Source organism: Ochlerotatus camptorhynchus, unplaced genomic scaffold (genome assembly GCF_037179485.1).
Source record: "Ochlerotatus camptorhynchus isolate MF236.1 unplaced genomic scaffold, CSIRO-AGI_Acam_v1.1 ptg000577l, whole genome shotgun sequence".
Lineage (NCBI taxonomy): Eukaryota > Metazoa > Arthropoda > Insecta > Diptera > Culicidae > Ochlerotatus > Ochlerotatus camptorhynchus.
The window spans coordinates 3,507,082-3,524,020 of record NW_027041058.1 but is presented as its reverse complement, the minus strand read 5'-3'; the positions used below and the strand labels follow the sequence as shown (position 1 = coordinate 3,524,020).

General features: G+C 40.6%; 4 protein-coding genes across 5 annotated transcripts in view; 2 read left to right on the top strand and 2 right to left on the bottom strand.

Moving 5' to 3' along the window:
- Window positions 1–1,311: 1,311 nt before the first annotated feature.
- On the top strand, window positions 1,312–2,656 carry LOC135713767 (uncharacterized). Its single transcript, XM_065237000.1, has 2 exons — window positions 1,312–1,564; window positions 1,630–2,656. Exons 1-2 carry the CDS (start codon window positions 1,550–1,552, stop codon window positions 2,500–2,502), a joined length of 888 nt encoding a protein of 295 aa, XP_065093072.1. The 5' UTR covers window positions 1,312–1,549; the 3' UTR covers window positions 2,503–2,656.
- Window positions 2,657–2,935: 279 nt separating this feature from the next.
- On the bottom strand, window positions 2,936–4,274 carry U2A (small nuclear ribonucleoprotein polypeptide A'-like U2A). Of its 2 annotated transcripts, XM_065237002.1 has the most exons (4): window positions 4,113–4,273; window positions 3,894–4,041; window positions 3,366–3,835; window positions 2,936–3,086 (listed from the first exon to the last, which is right to left on the bottom strand). In XM_065237002.1, the coding sequence occupies exons 1-4, from the start codon at window positions 4,192–4,194 to the stop codon at window positions 3,067–3,069; spliced, it is 720 nt and encodes a 239-aa protein (XP_065093074.1). In that variant the 5' UTR covers window positions 4,195–4,273; the 3' UTR covers window positions 2,936–3,066. The 2 variants fall into 2 exon arrangements, with proteins under 2 accessions (XP_065093074.1, XP_065093073.1); XM_065237001.1 differs by lacking the exon at window positions 2,936–3,086 and having other exon boundaries at window positions 3,175–3,835; window positions 4,113–4,274.
- Window positions 4,275–8,459: 4,185 nt separating this feature from the next.
- Window positions 8,460–9,784, top strand: eIF3g1 (eukaryotic translation initiation factor 3 subunit g1). The gene is made up of 3 exons (XM_065236986.1): window positions 8,460–8,575; window positions 8,752–9,208; window positions 9,279–9,784. Exons 2-3 carry the CDS (start codon window positions 8,755–8,757, stop codon window positions 9,641–9,643), a joined length of 819 nt encoding a protein of 272 aa, XP_065093058.1. The 5' UTR covers window positions 8,460–8,575; window positions 8,752–8,754; the 3' UTR covers window positions 9,644–9,784.
- Window positions 9,785–13,970: 4,186 nt separating this feature from the next.
- LOC135713714 (facilitated trehalose transporter Tret1-like) overlaps window positions 13,971–16,939 on the bottom strand; it is a 43,790-nt gene continuing 40,821 nt past the window's right edge. The window contains exons 3-4 of the mRNA XM_065236922.1: window positions 14,275–15,411; window positions 13,971–14,210 (exon numbers count right to left, since the gene is read on the bottom strand). Coding sequence (XP_065092994.1) covers window positions 14,023–14,210; window positions 14,275–15,411 — 1,325 coding nt within the window. The 3' untranslated portion in view covers window positions 13,971–14,022. The remainder of the gene's footprint in view (window positions 14,211–14,274; window positions 15,412–16,939) is intronic.

Here is a 16,939-nt window from a genome sequence, read left to right as displayed (position 1 = left end):
GGTTATCTAGATAACTAAATCAATAAATTTGTTGTCGTGGGTGATATGATCGATGATTACGATTGAGAATACAAATTTAAAAAAAGGGTTGAGCTTGGGATTGAACTCTCGACCTTCTACTTGGAAAGCGGAAATGGTAAACACTACTCTACTGATTTCGTCTTGTTGTTAAACTGAATCAGTATTGTGGAATAATGAATCTAATACGTCGTTTATAAAGCATTTACAAAGCATGCGATTGCAACATGGATGCATAGTGGCATAAGAGTTATTATGGTGACTGTATTCACCTTTATTCAGCAAATTTTGTAAAGCAATGCAATGGAATCTAATAATGGAGATAGAAAACAAATATTAGACGTCTAATAAAGCATGTTATTAAATCAATTCAAAACAGTCGAATTAAAGCGTCAATTTATGTGCAAATTACGCTTATTCAGCATGTTATTAGATCAAACTTCTTGTTCTGAATCAGGAAGACAGTCAACGTTTATAAAGCTTTTAATAAGTAAATTAATCCTATCAGAGCAAACAATGGAATAAAGGCGCATCTATCGATCTCAATGAGCTTTTTTCAGCACATCCTTTTTTATTCAGCATAGTACACTGTTATACAGCAATTATTCAATATGTATGCTTATTTGTGACTTAGAATTGTTGCTAAAAAAAATTTCAGTTCAAAGTGTTGGCGTAGCGAACTTAACGTACATAACGACAGTAAATCGATTGTCGCTACTTAGTGGGTTATTTCGGTTTTCAACTGTACTGCCATAATACACGGAACTGCTATTTCATTATTATGCATCGAATGAGTGAACCAAGGTGAGGCTCGATTTTGCATACAAATAAGTCAAAATTGCCTTTGTTTTACTTCTGAGTGACATTAGGGATTATGCCCCTCCTGGCTTCATACAAATATTTTCATATCTTCGAAAATCTCGAGGAAATCCTTCACAAAACGAGAAAATTTCATACCTTCAAATTTGGCATCCCTGCGGATGAGTACTCACCCGCCTGTATATTTTTTTCACTGGCCATTTGCTCACTCTGACACACTCGGGTGACTCCGAGAATTCGGTAACGAATCTGAAAACTGAACTTTATCTCATCGTTCACAGATCGAATGATTTGGGAATCTAAATATTATCTTCATGCATATTAACAACATTTTAAACTACTAAGATAATGAACTAGCTTCTAGTTTCGCTATTTCAAACACACTATTCAATGAATGTGGTACCACGGGTACCACTCACCGCCTCTTCAAAATTGTCGGAACGCCATTCGCGGTTACACCCTAACTCGCGACAGCGCATCAGCGTCTTCACCGCAGTGAAAGCTCCATTTTCCTCGCCGTGAGCACTGACTCGCTGCTCAAAGTCCGCAAAATTTGTTTATGAGTGTGAGATATCCCGTTTCCCCGTGAAAAATCTTTCGACGTTCACCAATAATATTTACATCGCCGCCCGTGGCCGCGACGACGGTGGGCGCTCTAGCCAGTGAACTCGACAATATTGAACAAGGGGCTCCTTCCAGTAGTTCCTCCGCCATGGGGCCGCTGGACGTAAGATCCATCCGCTCTGGTATGTTTTGATTTGTGTCATAAATTGTGTTTTTTACTTCCTGCAGAAGCCAAAAAGCGCATCCAACGAACAGAAAGAGGAACTAGTCAAAATATTCGAGGAGTACAATCAACGACCTAAACATGAAAGTTCCGAGACGGATTACAAGGAGCGCCAGAGGTTTTGGATAGAGGCTACACATCGATTGAACAACATTCCCGGAGGAACGATGAAATCGACTGCTAAATGGGTTAAATACTGGGCTGATGTGATCATTAATCTAAAGCGGAAGTGCCGGTTGGTCGTTGAAGGTAGATCGAAAAAGATCGGTCCCAATCCACTGGAGGTGCGAATTCTATCGGCAGCTAACAGTTACGATATTCTGGATCAGTGGACCAAGTCCCTCGGAGCGGAAGGAATGGTGACTATCGATGCATCAATGGTAAACGATCACGAAGAATACTTTCCGGACGATAACGGAGTCCAGAAGGAAGAGATCGTTATTGAACATTACTCCGATGATCCGCTGGAAGACGAAGAGTTCGTAGCCAGCTTTTCAAAACCCGTTGTCGTGAACGAACACAGCCAGGAGACGGTAACCACCGAACTGGAAATTCGAAAACCGACCGCCGAAGAGCTCAAAAGCATGGCCGTGCATGCCGCAGTCACTACGACGGAGTATGTGGAAATGACCGCATCGGCACTGGAGGGAACCAGCGAATTTCTAAAGCCGAAAATTATTCGACCCAGCGACCATGAACGGCTTCGGGAAGATTTGAAACGAACATCGGAGAAGTTGGAATCCGTGATGAAGAAGCGGCGGATGGACGATTCCAAGATTGCCATCGCCCAGGCGCTGACCAACATGTCAGCCGCAATGCTACAACTCTCGAATGGACTCAACGATCTGGCGAATGCGCTCACGAATGATGCTTTTTAATACGGGCGAGCGATTTTTCTGTCGATTAGTAGTAGTTCGAACGTATCGATGTGTTGTGATACGTTTGCGATTATTCTATTTTATACTAGTTTTAGATAACGATCTATTGTGTGGAAGACTACTTATGTTGGATAAAGCTATAAGATTAATTGTACAGTCAAATGATTGGTAGTCGTACTCTCCGAAAGCCCCCGATTTGTGAACCTTAATGAACCAGTTTTTGCCTTTAACAGACATGTTTACTGAACTTTCTGAGGCATAAAAATCTCTGGTCACGTCAATGGATGGCAATCGATGTCCGTCGGTGATTTGCATTGCGGAACAGAGATCGACGTTAAATAAAGGAAAGAAGATGGCGGATTTCGACTATTTTTGAAGTGCAAACCTCTCATAAAGCAGGAACATGCCATTCGGAGTAATCTCAAAATAAACCAAGAAAATTTAAATGCAATATTTTAATTCATCTCAACCTTCTCGACCTCTACAAAGCTTGAAACGACATTTCTGTGTGTATCTGTATCTGTTCTTATGATCGATTAGTGTTTGGAAACGAAGCCTAAACTTTCAATCGGTTTCCATATTACCTGCAACGAACAAACAAAAAAATGAAACACATTCGATTAGTTACTTTTGCAGATGCTAGAATCAAAGAGAAAGTGTTATTCGTTATTGTTAAATCCACTGCTAGTCCACCTAGAGAGCCATCTGCAAAAAAACGAGCATCAGTTTTTGCCTCAAAGGATAGGAAATCAACCGTTTTGGAACCTGTGTCGCATCTATCCCTACGTCTCAGGGCTGCATCGCCGAACCTAAAACGAACCAGAATCCAAACTAGCTTAGCATACGGAAATCTCCCAATTTACCATTGAAGCCGAAATCTCCCGTAATCTGGCCGGACTGCAGCATCCTGGTAAGCCGTTCCACTTCATGCAGGTTCGTTGCCCTTTTGATAGCCTCTTTGATCTTCTGGATATCGGCAGGAGTAGCATTGTGCACCGTTGGCTTGTCCGCGGCCGGCATCGCCAGTTTCGCTTTCCGCATAATCTCCCTCTGCAGCTCCTTTCCTTTCTTGCTCTTGAACAGCTCCTTGGCCGCTTCCCTTTCCTTTAGTTTGATCTTTCTAAAATCCAACAGCCGCAGATTGGGAAACCGAAATGCAACATACTCCCGGTAGTACTGCTTGGTCGAGACGGGATTCGTTAAGAGTGATAGGGTTTGCAGCTTTGGCATTTTTGTAAGAGGTTCCAAATCTCCAAGCTCTTGGATGTTATTCCCCGTCATAATGATACTCTCCAGGTTTGGTAGGGACTCGTGCAAGGTATCGCTGACCCTCCTAAAAATAACAACGTTCAGTCTAGCTTAACTTAGATCAAAAACTAATCAAAACCTACACTATCCGGTTGTTATTCAACAGCAAGCACTTTAGTCTAGGTAAATGAGGGAACCCATCGAGCTTCCGGATGTCGTTATCTGAAAAATCAATCGTATCGAACTGATCCAACGTTGCTCCCATATTTTCGATCTGAGGTATTTTATATCCTGAAAAAAAATTAAACAATGTTAGAAAGCTAACCTCTTTGCGACGGGACTAATGTGTAGTTAAAACTTACCGCGTAGATCTAGCTCACGATCCCGACACGGGTTTATGTACTGCATTGATTGATTAATTAAATCGGGCGTTAGTTTGACCATCTTGGAAGCAGCTTCGAATAATAATCAAAAGTAAAAACAATTTTTTATTTGAGGAAAAACACCAACTTGAACGAAAGTTTTAAGAACGCCGCTTGTGTTTTCTGGTTTTTGTCACCTGCAAATTTTGACGTTTAGTCACTCACATCACATGCGTGCTCGCGTGAGTGCCTCACGACCCAGTGAAAACAAAACACGGAAGATTCAGGTACTTGCTCCCGGGAAAATCATTGTCATCACAGGACTGCAACGCGGGATCGGGGGCTGCTGTGAACTTTGTAATCCGCACTTTCGCTCCAACCAAAAATGTTGGTTTGTTATTGAGAAATCCAACTAAAACTCATGCGCGCCTGGTGGCAGGAATAAGCACTAACCGACGGTGATAAGTCTGTGACAGTCCTTGAAAATTTCATTGATTGTTTGCAAAATTATTTAATTTCAATGTAATTTCATGAAAATTTCTTGTCAGCATGGATGAATCTTGTACAAAATGCATAAAACTATTTTGTAATGCATTGTTCTCAAATAAAAAGCTACTTCAAGACTTATAAATTACTGAAAACATGTTAAGGTTTGAATTCATCTGCCGATTAAACAACAGACAAAGTTGGCCGACTTAATCAATCGACGAAAAACTATTAAATAGGCCGATTGCTCTGTGTAGCACCAGACGAAAAACGATTTAATCTGCTGATTAATACACCGACTGAAATTAATTTTTAAGTGACAATAGATTTAGTCGGTGGACGATTCGGGTGATTTGGATGATGTTTGTTTATTTGGAAGATATTTTCGAAACAAAGCACGATAAAATTCAGCATTATATACCATTATTACGAGTACTACTTTTTTGCTCGGATCATGTTTTGATTTCCACAGAAACTCGCTAGAATAAATAGAAAATAATAGTTTTTTGGTTGAAATTTCAAAAATGTATTCAGTTTGACACATTATTTCGAACTTATCACCGCTGCAATTGCAGCGTCACGGTGGTCGATTGAAACATGGATTTGTCAATTTCTCGCGTCACTTTTCAAATAGACCAATGTAACATATCCACCATTTTGAGAAAATCGAAGTTGAATTTCGACAGATTATTATTTTAACTGTTTAAAAACAATACATTTTGCAATACTGTTTTTAACGAGGGGGGCGACACATCTAAATCTCAAGTTTAGATGCTCAACAAATCTCACACTAGCGTATCAATCTTCGAAAAATCTTCTTTCATTTGTCGCATCTACTTGCATCGCTCATCATCTTTTTGCAGGAAATCTTCAGAATCGTCATCAATCTTCTTTCTATCTACTCAGCGTGCACGCAGCTAGCCACAGCAAAACACAATATTTTTTGGATCGTAGATAGAGTCGTCCCCCTCGATTTTTAATGTAGTCAGTGTATAATAACGTTGAAAATTCAGAAGAAACGGTAAAATCACAATTTTACTTTGAATTTCATGCTACAACATAGAAAAAACCACATAGGACGTTTTGACAAGTCGAGTTGTACATCGGACATGTTACATTGGACGATTTTTCTCAATGACATAATCAATGAGTGTTACATTGGACGTTTTGTCTACATGATACTAGATTCCCTTTCACAGATTTCAGAGTATAGTACCTACACACAAAAAACAAAAATTGTTGTAATAAAAATAATGCAATTTCAATTTGAAAGCTTCCCTAAATTCGTAGTTTTAACTACGAAAAACTCAAATTGAAAATTATTTCTTTTGGTTTGACAATATTTCTTTCACATTCGACTCGTAATGTTAAAAGCTCATTTTTGAAAATAAAAGTTGTACAACTGTCAAAAATACCTCATCATAATGAAGTTTTTGGCAGCCTTGGCAGCACAACCTATTTTTACCGCCAAATTTTACTTGACGTCATAAGCAACCACAAGAAGGAGGCGAGAACTTGGAAACATTATGATTTTCCGCTGCAGCAGGGAATGTTAGGTGAGTTGAAATTTGATAAGGTTTATTATGAATTTGTTTTATTTGTTTTATCTTAGCACCAGGTCCGATTGTTCACGGAATTAGCACAGCTGATACGCAAACTCCTGATGAAAGGAATCAAGGCTGAGCAGATTGTTGACACCTTGGACAAGCAAATTGGAACGGATATACTTCTGACTGCAAACAGGTGGAAGTAGCGTTAAAATTCGAAATCTTTTTTTCGCCACTGAATGACCATGGGAAGCGTGAGGAGTCCACCCGCAACACGATCAAAGTTGATCCATAATCTACTGGAAGTAGTTTAAAAAGTTCCTGGGATCATACGGGCGAGCGAGCGAGCGAGACACTGTACAATGCGATGTGAAGTTTTCCTCACTCGGGAGAAGGAAATTCAACATCATATATTTAATATTGATTGTTTAAAATATCAATAAACATATTTTTGTACATTTATTTCAAATAATAAAAACTTTTAAGTGAAAAATTATAAGATTTTGGAATGAAAACGGACGTAATAATGATGAAAGTATTTGTTTTTAAATTTAAAAGGACATATATGTTATCCTAACTATACCAAAGTTTCAGGCCAAAAGTTTATTTTGAATCAAAAATAATCTGCTTTTAATTTAAACACTGTTATGCTTTTCATTTGACAGAAGTACAATTCAATTTGAAAGTTTTAACTTTTAAAAGCAGTGGCCGGGCAACTTTTGATTTGACAGTTGGCCTATTTTTGTTTTGACAGCGAACCGCTTTCTACCAAAAAGAACCAATGCATACTTTTAATTCTATCAATGTATTTTTTAATTTGAGCAACGATTTTTCTTTGTGTGTAACTTTAGATTGGCCCGCCTTTGGAAAATGAGCACCAATCATGTTAGGCAGTCCGAATGACCGAAGTAACAATCAATTAACCATCTTAACAATCAAACTGTACATTGGACAATTTTTGATCAATGTTTTTTTTTTTTAAATAAATGAAAGGAAATTTGGATGGGTGTTTTTGTATCACATACAATGATAGAAGAGCAATAGCTTGTATCGCTTAACTCGATTTGTTTACATTTGTTACATTGGTCTATTTGAAAAGTGACGCGAGATTTCTCTGGTTATCTGGTGCTAATTTGACAGCTTCTCCTTTTCCTCAATGATTAAGCTTGGTACATGTCGCGCTGCGTTGCACAAAATAGATAAGACTTTTCTAGATAACTTTATAGGAAGGCATCCCTAATAAACAAATACCATAAACGAACTGTAACCCGGAGGGGTAAACTATCCCACAAATGGTTTGGATGATACCTCGAACACGTCGTTAAGCTATCTTTTATGGTTATTTTTATTAGGGATGATTCACGCAAATTGTGCTCGTCAATTCGAAAACACCTAAATCATTTTCAGTTGTCCATTGCGGAAAAGTAAGAATGATTTTTTGAAGGCACTACATTTGTTGCCACCTTGCCGCACTTAATGTTACATGGATGGAGCTTAAATATGTTATGGATTACCAGCGCCGCTGATGTTTTCGGCAGTTTCAAGAGCTGTATCGCATTGCAGAGAGTTGTGTGAAATATATTCAGCAGGTTTATTCTAAATTTGTCAGTACACGACGCGACTGCTCGTATAACTTTTTTCAACTCTATTATGCATCTGGTTGTTTTACCTTGCACCAAAACATACACTGAGGCAAATAGACTTAAGAATTTCATAAGGCTCGATTTATGAACAACACTTATGAATTTCAAAAGCGTGTCTTATAGCTACACGAAACGAAAATCAATTATTTTATCCATGTGTTTCACTTATACATTTTTGCCAAAACATCAGCCTTATACATTCCATAAGACGAACCACATAGGTCCTATAAAAATGCTTGAAAGGTATGAGTGACCGCTTATACATTTCATTTCACACATGATCTTCATTAACTTTTTGCAAGGCGTCTGCTTATTAGTTGACTTATACATTTTATGAATAATCAGCAATAGAAATTTGCCAAAAGGTATAAGGAGATTTCTATCCGTGTATATAGCTCTTATACGCCTTTAATCATTTCATCTTTCCAAGTGAGAATTTGCATACTTTTTAAGTTTTGTTGATTTAATTTATTTTTGAGTGTATGATGATTTTCGAATTCCAAGTATTTAAATATGATTCTCTTTTCAAATGTTAGTCTAAATAATCTGCAATAAATATTTCTGATTATTTCTCAGATAATTTCCCGGATTTGATGGCGTCGGTTGTTTTGACCGATACCTCTATACCAGATAGAAACTGATGGCCGAGCTGAACTGACAGCTGTCACCGATCCGCTCCGCCATTTTTGTAGTGCTGGTGAAAACGATAGCACGAAACGTGAAATTTTTACAATTTTGTGCAAGCATTTCTTTCTGAATCACCAGTAAAACAGTTGTAAAATCAAGTGTAAGTGTTAATCGTTACATGCATTGTGGTTTCCATTGAATTACTCTTGTTTTCGGTGTGAATTTCGAGATTGAAAACAAACGACTATCACGTTTTGTTCTATCCTACCAATTCCGACACGAAAGCATTTAGCAAGCTGTCATTCATGAGTTAACAACCTTACCTTCCCCGGACAGACAATGCCTGCTCTAGATGAAATCAAATCCTCCTGGGCCGATGAGGTGGAGTTGGATTCCGGCTCCCTACCACCGCCAACCGAAATAATCGAGAATGGCCAGAAGGTCGTCACCGAGTACAAGTACAACAAGGATGACAAAAAAGTGAAAGTGGTCCGAACGTACAAGATTACCCGGTTGGTTGTTCCGAAAAGTATTGCCAGGCGTAAGAACTTGGCAAAGTTCGGTGATTCGACGAGCGACAAGCCGGGCCCGAGCCCAGGAACCACAATGGTATCGGAAGATACCTACATGCAATTTGTGAGCAACAAGGAGGAAGAACAAAAATCGGACAACGCTTTGGATACGCTGAAGAACATTGCCAAGTGCCGTATCTGCGAGGGTGAACATTGGTCGGTGCAGTGTCCGTACAAGGGCACAACGTACGAGGCAGGAAAGGCCAAACCGGCCGTACCAGGTAAGATTATCCGACTTCAGAGTTGTTTAGAGAGAAATACGTTTTTATGAATTATATTTTTGAATTTCAGTGCAACAAGAGATGGCTCCAACAACAGCAAAGAGTGGCAAGTACGTTCCTCCGAGTATGCGTGAAAGCCAGAAGCCAGGTATGGGCGGAAACCTGAGGGGACGTGACGATACCACTGCTATTCGCATTTCCAACCTGTCGGAAGCTATGACCGAAGCCGACTTGGAAGAGCTGGTCAAGAAGATCGGGCCGCACAGTAAGATGTTCTTGGCCCGTGACAAGAACACCGGTCTGTGCAAAGGTTTTGCCTACGTTCATTTCAAATCCCGCCGCGATGCTGCTACTGCGATTGAACTTCTCAACGGACACGGCTATGATCATCTGATTCTGAATGTCGAATGGTCCAAGCCGCAGAATCCCCAGTAAGTTGCAAGTGTTGCGGAAAAGTAGAATTTAAGAAATAAGTTGTGGTACACGTTATCTGCTCCAAGTTGATTGTAAACGTATTATGGAAGCGAAACCAGTACGGAGGCAAAGCTATTGAATAAATGCGAACAGGAGGAACAAAGGTCTTTCCGTGAGCACTAGCGTATAGTTAGTTGCCAATATCTGCTCGAAAGCCCAATTTGCACGTGATTTCTTAATACGACGGACTTGTTTGGATTGTGATAAATTAATGACTGCGACGATTTCTGCTTAAAGGCATAATCATTTGGTTGTCTATTGAGAGGTTCGTCACCGTGGACGAGTTTTAATCCGGTCCGATTTATGAATTAGCCCGGGAAAGTGCTGATAATGTGTCCGTCGCGAGTTTTGGTGGTGATTCGGTGGCAGACGTTGCCGTGAATCAGCAAGTTTTCTGCTTGCAAAAGTGTTCGGCTGCTGGTCACTTGACAGTGTCGGAGATTGCGACTAATCTGAAAAATGCCTCTCTCAAGACTTGACTAGGTGTAACTGATGACCGCGAACGGTTCCTAGGAAAAGCACTAGACGCGAACATCCTCCCAGGCATGGCAGTGCAAGCACATTTGTGTTCGGAACTACGTAACCCATGGATTGGAGGATCAAATTAACATGGTGAGATCAGTCCAAATACTTTTTACAATTAAAAAAAAAACAAACTAAATACGTGCCAGGACTCAAAAGAACATTTTGAAGCTGGAAGTGTGTGTGTAATATTAATATCCAATTGATAGAGGTAATACATACATGCGGGGCTTATTGTAAGTGAAAGTAACCTCGGAATGGGCGTGAGTCTCCAGACATTCTGAAATGGGTTGCTGGATCTGCAATAGAGCTATCACCGTCTAACTCCCGGACTAAAGCTGTCTACAGTGACCATAAATGCAACATTGTAGAGAGAGTTCTTTGCTCTTCCTTCGGAAGGGCGGTAAAGCCGTTGGTCCCGGCCCATGTGTGTTGTGAATGGGTGCGATATCCTACGCAGGTGTGGAAGCTGCCTTCCTGCACATTCGGTTGCCGTCAATGGATGGCAATCGATGTCCGTCGGAAATTGACACTAGATTGTGGAACAGAGACCGACGTTAGATAAAGGAAAAAAAAAGAGTTCTTCCATAATAACACTGCCGGCCAGTGGGGGTTAGAGGGAATACACACACACACAAAGGCATAATCATTTGGTTGAACATTTCGTTCTACAATATAAAAATTCGAAATTGTATGCATCTCGATCTAGATCTCGATGGTACTTTTACAGTGGGGTAGATGTATGACCATTCGTTCCTGCTCTAGAATTCGCCCCCTTGTTAGAATGCGTTGGTTCGTTTTGTTTGTTTCATGTATGGCGTTATGTTGTAGTTGCATTCTGCTTTTAGATATTCGCCTGTAAACCCTTAATAGAATTCGGTCGAACCTGATACAACGGTTACCGTTGAAGTCGCCACCGGAATTTAACAGCAACTCGATTGTTTTGGTTATATAAGTAGGTCTGTGGCACAGCGACCGTTTTTGCTTAATGAGCAGAAGATCAAGGGTTCAATCCCAAGCTCCTTCCGTATTATAGAGTTCTACTGGTCGCGATGTAAACAAACCATCACATCATGTACCATGGTACATTCTGATCATATTTACCCTTCCTACTAACAAGAATCCCTTCCGTGGAGATGCAGAGGTCAACTCGGTCTCTAGTAACAACGGTGGTCGAAATAACATTCCTTCCCTTTTGTGGTAAGTAGTTGGTATTATTATTAAATTATTTAAATTTCTTAGATATTTGAAATGCAGATCATTTAAACAATTGGTTCTAGTTAAAAAGAGAGCATTAAATTACTAGGAACTGCTCTGTGCAGTAGATGAATAAATGACGTAACATTTTAGGGTAACCAGTAGATTAATACAAAATTTTAAATTTTCTCTCGAAAGTGCGTGTGGTCGAGTTAAAAATAATCATAACAAAAATGAGATCTAAATGGTATATGAAGGATATTAAAAAGATAACAAATCATTTTTTCTTGATAACAAATCCATGTATGCTTCTTGATGGGTTTAAGAGTGTTCAGATATAAAACGGTCAGATTACGGGGGCTTAGAAAGTATAGTCGGTATATTCATAGTCTGGCGGATAGAATTTCGATTTATCAAAAAGAGGAGCCAATTCAATATACTGTAGACCAACAATTGAAAAGGTACTATCAACTTTTATAAACAAAACGTTGATTATTCTTTCCTCACCAATCGAACGCAAATTACCAGCATCATCGGATAGGGGAAACTTTCCCCAACCCAAAGATGGTATTAATTTGTGTAGGCGAGTATTGAGTCACGAGAAAAGGGGTTCCGAAGTTTTGTTCGCAATAAGTGATGTGCTCTTTTCTGTTGTTGGTCGTGATTTGCTTGATTGGCTCCGCTTTTTGACAGCTCAATTGGTTCCCAAGATTCTATCCGCCAGACTATGAATATAGTGACTATATTAGAAAGCTCTCAATTAACAACTTTGGAATATAGTCGCTATATTCATAGTCTGGCGGATAGAATCTCGGGAACCAATTGAGCTTTCAAATAGCGGAACCAATCGAGCAAATCACGACCAACAACAGAAAAGAGCACATCAGCTATTGCGAACAAAACTTCGGAAACCCTTTTCTCGTGACTCAAGGCTCGCTTACGCAAACTAACATCATCTTTGGGTTGGGGAAAGTATCCCCTATCCGATGATGCCGGTAATTTGCGTTCGATTGGCGAGGAAGGAATAATCAACGTTTTGTTTATAAAAGTTGATAGTACCTTTTCATTTGTTGTCCTAAAATATATTCCCCCCTATTCTGCGAGTCACGTAACTCTCTGTCACCGGTGAGGTGACAATAGTCACCTCGTGTGAGGTGACTCTCCATTTGATTTACATGGAAAGTCACCTCACACGAGGTAACAATTGTCACCTCACCGGTGACAGAGAGTCACGTGACTCGCAGAATAAGGGGGATTGAATTGGTTCCGCTTTTTGATAGATCGAAATTCTATCCGCCAGCCTATGAATATAGCGACTATAGCTAACGGGGGTTAAGAGTGTTCAGATTAAAAACGGTCAGATTGCGGGGGCTTAACAAGCTCTCGACTAACAACTGTGGAAATGCTCAAAGAGCACTAAGTTGAGGGCACGCAATGAGCTAATATGCGACAAGCAAGTAGCTTGAAATGCGACGAAGAAGAATAAGAAGATATTAAGAATGTATAGGAAAATCCTATTCTTCATGTTGGAGACAAATTATCCCGGACATAAAAACTAAACTATGGTACCGCTGACGGGCATTCGGATGTTCAAATCATAAACAGTTATAATATTTTTTTAAAAATGATGGTAATTTCAATCCGTTTATCATAAACTTACTTGTCTCGGCATTCGGAGCCCAACCGAGGTAATTGTCGCATGGAACATTTTTCGTATCTATCATTACATTCTCCTTCCTACTGTTTTAAGCATATATATGCAAGGCTCTGCATTATTCATTACATCGTCCTATTTTATGTACTATATCCTAGCTAATCAGTTTCACTTTTCTTTTATCGATTGAGTAAATACAATCATTACTCCTTCGGTTGTAAGTTGAAATCCGCTATCACAATAAAGAATAGAATCGCGATTCGTGACAATATCGCAATTCACAATAGGCATCTTCACTCGATCTCAACCAAAATCCTAATTGTTTCACATTTAAACCGCACACGCTTGGGTATGTTCCCTCCTGTCTTTAAAGCACTTGTGGTTGGTGTTGGGTTTATATTTTTTCCTGAGTTACTTATTCTAGCATTTAGGATGTTGTTTTCAATATTTTCCGTCTCGTCCAGTTATCCTTCTCTCATTCTTACGCACAGGCATTCTCAAGAAAATTTCCCTTCTTTTCAATAAAATAAAAAAAAAAAAAAAAAAAACGTGTGCGTGGTATTTTGGTTTCCCAATTGTAAATAAATTTTGATGTTCATAATGTGAGTTTAATACAATTATTGTCAAGAGGTAAAACACAAAAGAAAGAAAACAAATTTGCTACCATAGTCTTTCAAAGAGTCAAGTGCATCAATAATACTATGAAATGAGAAATAGAAACTTACGCGTAAAATCTAATATAGACCAACTCAGGTGATTGACGAACAAAACAAAAAAAAAGTGGTCATCCTACTCAAACCGTTCTCAGTGGGGATCGCAGCGCAGATCGTTGGGCAGGGACACAGAAGAGTATCACTAAAGCAAAACATTAAAAATACTTCCCATTTTCTCGTATGGCACGCTGACTGGAGATGTAGCAAGAATAAAAACGAAGGGGGAAAAGGCCGGCCAGCCGAGCCTCTCTTTTTTACGGGAGCAGTTTGTTCTTCTCCACCGTCAGCAGCTGGGGTTTGCTGTTGTTGTTCAGCTGCTGGCCCTCGGCTTCCAGCTGTTTGGACTTCTTCAGCGATTTGATACGTCCCGAGAAGTAGTCTTCGATCTCCTGCAGCGTTTTGCCCTTGGTTTCCGGCAGGCAGAGGTAGAAGAAGACCGTTCCTGTTGACCGAAAAGAATCGATGTTATTTGGATTGAAATTAATTTGCTCGTGATTTCGACTTACCCAGAAACGAGATACATCCGTACATGATGAACGCACCGTGCCTCTCCAGCATATGTACCAGGAATGGGTACGTCTTGACGACGATGAACACGAACGTGTGCGCCATGCAGGTCGTGAATCCACCAACGAGTCCACGCACCTTCATCGGGTACAGCTCGCCGATCATGACCCATGGCACCACCAGGAAACCCAGCGTACAAGTGACGGTAAATAGGAAGATACACGCCACTGGGAACCACGTTGCAGTGGGCGCAATCGGCGGATCAGCCATCTCCCAGCTTTTCTTAAAGTACAGATACGTTCCCAAGCCGATCATGGTCACACCGCATCCGATTCCGGAAATGAACGTCAACGGACGACGACCACACCTTCTGAGCAAAATCGCGGCCAAAATTGTGAACGCTAACCGAACCACTCCAAGCATAATCGTACACGTGTACTTGTCCATTGTGGTACCGGAGTCTTGGAAAATTTCCACCGCGTAGAAGGTGATCGTGTTTACACCACTGAATTGGTACATCATAAAGTAGAGAGTCAAAATTCCAAACGGTTTGAGACAGGACGGATGCAGCAGAGCTTGAATCGTTTCCTTCGACGACAATTTCTTTTTTTGATTGCTCTTCTGTGCGAACGACTGCAGCTGATTCACTTCCTTCTCCACGTTGTACGTCGATCCGCGCAGCTTAGCTAAACTCTTCAGCGCCTGTTCCGGCTTGTTCTTGGACACCAGATAGTTTGGAGTTTCCGGCATGAATATCATCAGCGCAAAGGCCAAAACCGGCACGCAAGCAGAGATCGCCGACAAGGTCTTCCACGTGGTCACCGCTCCGAGAGTATATTGAAACAGCACGCCTAAACTGATACCCGTCGAGGCCAGGGCACATAACATTCCCCGCAGATGGGGTTGTGTCACTTCCGACGTGTACACACGAGCCGGAGCACCGATCATACCGGACCCAAAACCGGTCAGAACACGACCAGCGTAGATCATTTCCACATTGGTTGCACAGGCAATCACCATCCAGCCGATGATCATGGGGATTTCCGTCACCAGAAGAGCCTTCTTGCGTCCAAAGTTGTCCATCACGTAGCCACTGAGAAGGCAACCGATCGGGGTACCGATGGCCGAGAGGGATGCTGAAATGGGACGAAAGCGGGAGAGAGACAGTTTAGATAAGTGGCGTTGAATATCTTCGCATTATTGGAGCTTTGCTTAGCTTAGCTAGCAAGGGCACAGTTGTAAAGCAAGACCATGGGGACCTGAGGTGGCGGTTGTTTCAGGATTTGTTGGGTTGGAAAATATCTCGACTACCCTGGTCATAGAGTATCATAAAGTAAACTATTATCATTTTGCTTAAAATTTAATCAATTTGTCATTAAACTCAGTTTAATCATATCGAATTTCTTGCTAAAAATCCGCTTCATTTACTGCTGTTGTCTTTTGAGAACAAATCGCCGTCTCTTGTGATGACTTCATATGTCAAATCATGTTTCTGGAAAGTGTTTCTGTTCACCACAATGCCAAAACTCGATTATTTAAACAAGGCTGAGAGCATTTTGACATTAAAATTTAGTGAAACAGCTTTTGAACTGAGGGCGAAAGTTTTAGCGAAAGTTCGGTAAAAATTTATAAGTGTAAGGGAGCCAGTTTTTGGCCCTCTTTTAATTTTCAAATTTATTCATTCTTTACTATATTTATTTCGATGGGGTAAGTTACTCTGTCACCTTGTGTCTGTGCTTATTGACGAGTGCACGGATGGATTTGAGTTCACTCACTCGACAAAAAGTGACACAACAGCGGGGCCCTGTTTACTAAAAATGAACACATATGTGTTCATTTTTAGTAAACAGGGCCCCGCTGTTGTGTCACTTTTTGTCGAGTGAGTGAACTCAAATCCATCCGTGCACTCGTCAATTGTGTTTCATGTGTGTTGTTGTGTGTCGGAATGTATTTCTGTGTGTTTCTTCGTGTCGGCCGAGTTGTTCAACCGAAAAAAACATGCTTACTGGCAACCATATTCTCAAATACCGTAAGCGTGATAATGTTTGCACCATCGTATAAATAAGGTTCCCGTTTCACCTGTGCATACAATGCCTTGGTTTTCTTTGCATGCACGTAACCTATAGCTCATACCGTAGTAGGCTGTGTATAAAAGAAAATGATTTACTTAGTTTGACAGTTGCACCATGACGAAGTGGCAGCGTGTTCGTGATTTGTCCCACGCGCAAATGTCGCAAAAAGACATTTCAATCGCCGTGGGAGTGTCCCAGTGGACCGTCAAAAGGGTTTTAGACCGAGAAAAGAAAAGGCAACTATCCGCGAAGGGAGCCACTGGTCGCCCGATGTCAGCTCGGGTTCCGAGGGCTTTCGCTGCTATCAAAAGGAAGATTCCGAGGGGGGCGACACATCTAAATCTCAAGTTAAGATGCTCAACAAATCTCACACTAGCGAATCAATCTTCGAAAAATCTTCTATCATTTGTCGCATCTACATGCATCGACTATCATCTTTTTGCAGGAAATCTTCAGAATCGTCATCAATCTTCTTTCTATCTGCTCAGCGTGCGCGCAGCTAACCACAGCACAACACAATCTTTTCTGCATCGTAGATAGAGTCGTCCCCCTCGGAAGATTCGGGTGAATCCAGTGCGTTCAATAAGGAAAA

Coding starts and splice junctions, on each gene's coding strand:
- U2A (XM_065237001.1), bottom strand. CDS start 4,194: ATGGTCAAACTAACGCCCGATTTAATTAATCAATCAATGCAGTACATA. Junction 4,042..4,112: donor TCGTGAGCTAGATCTACGCG/GTAAGTTTTAAC, acceptor ATTTTTTTTCAG/GATATAAAATACCTCAGATC. Junction 3,836..3,893: donor TTGAATAACAACCGGATAGT/GTAGGTTTTGAT, acceptor TGTTATTTTTAG/GAGGGTCAGCGATACCTTGC.
- eIF3g1 (XM_065236986.1), top strand. CDS start 8,755: ATGCCTGCTCTAGATGAAATCAAATCCTCCTGGGCCGATGAGGTGGAG. Junction 9,209..9,278: donor GGCCAAACCGGCCGTACCAG/GTAAGATTATCC, acceptor TTTGAATTTCAG/TGCAACAAGAGATGGCTCCA.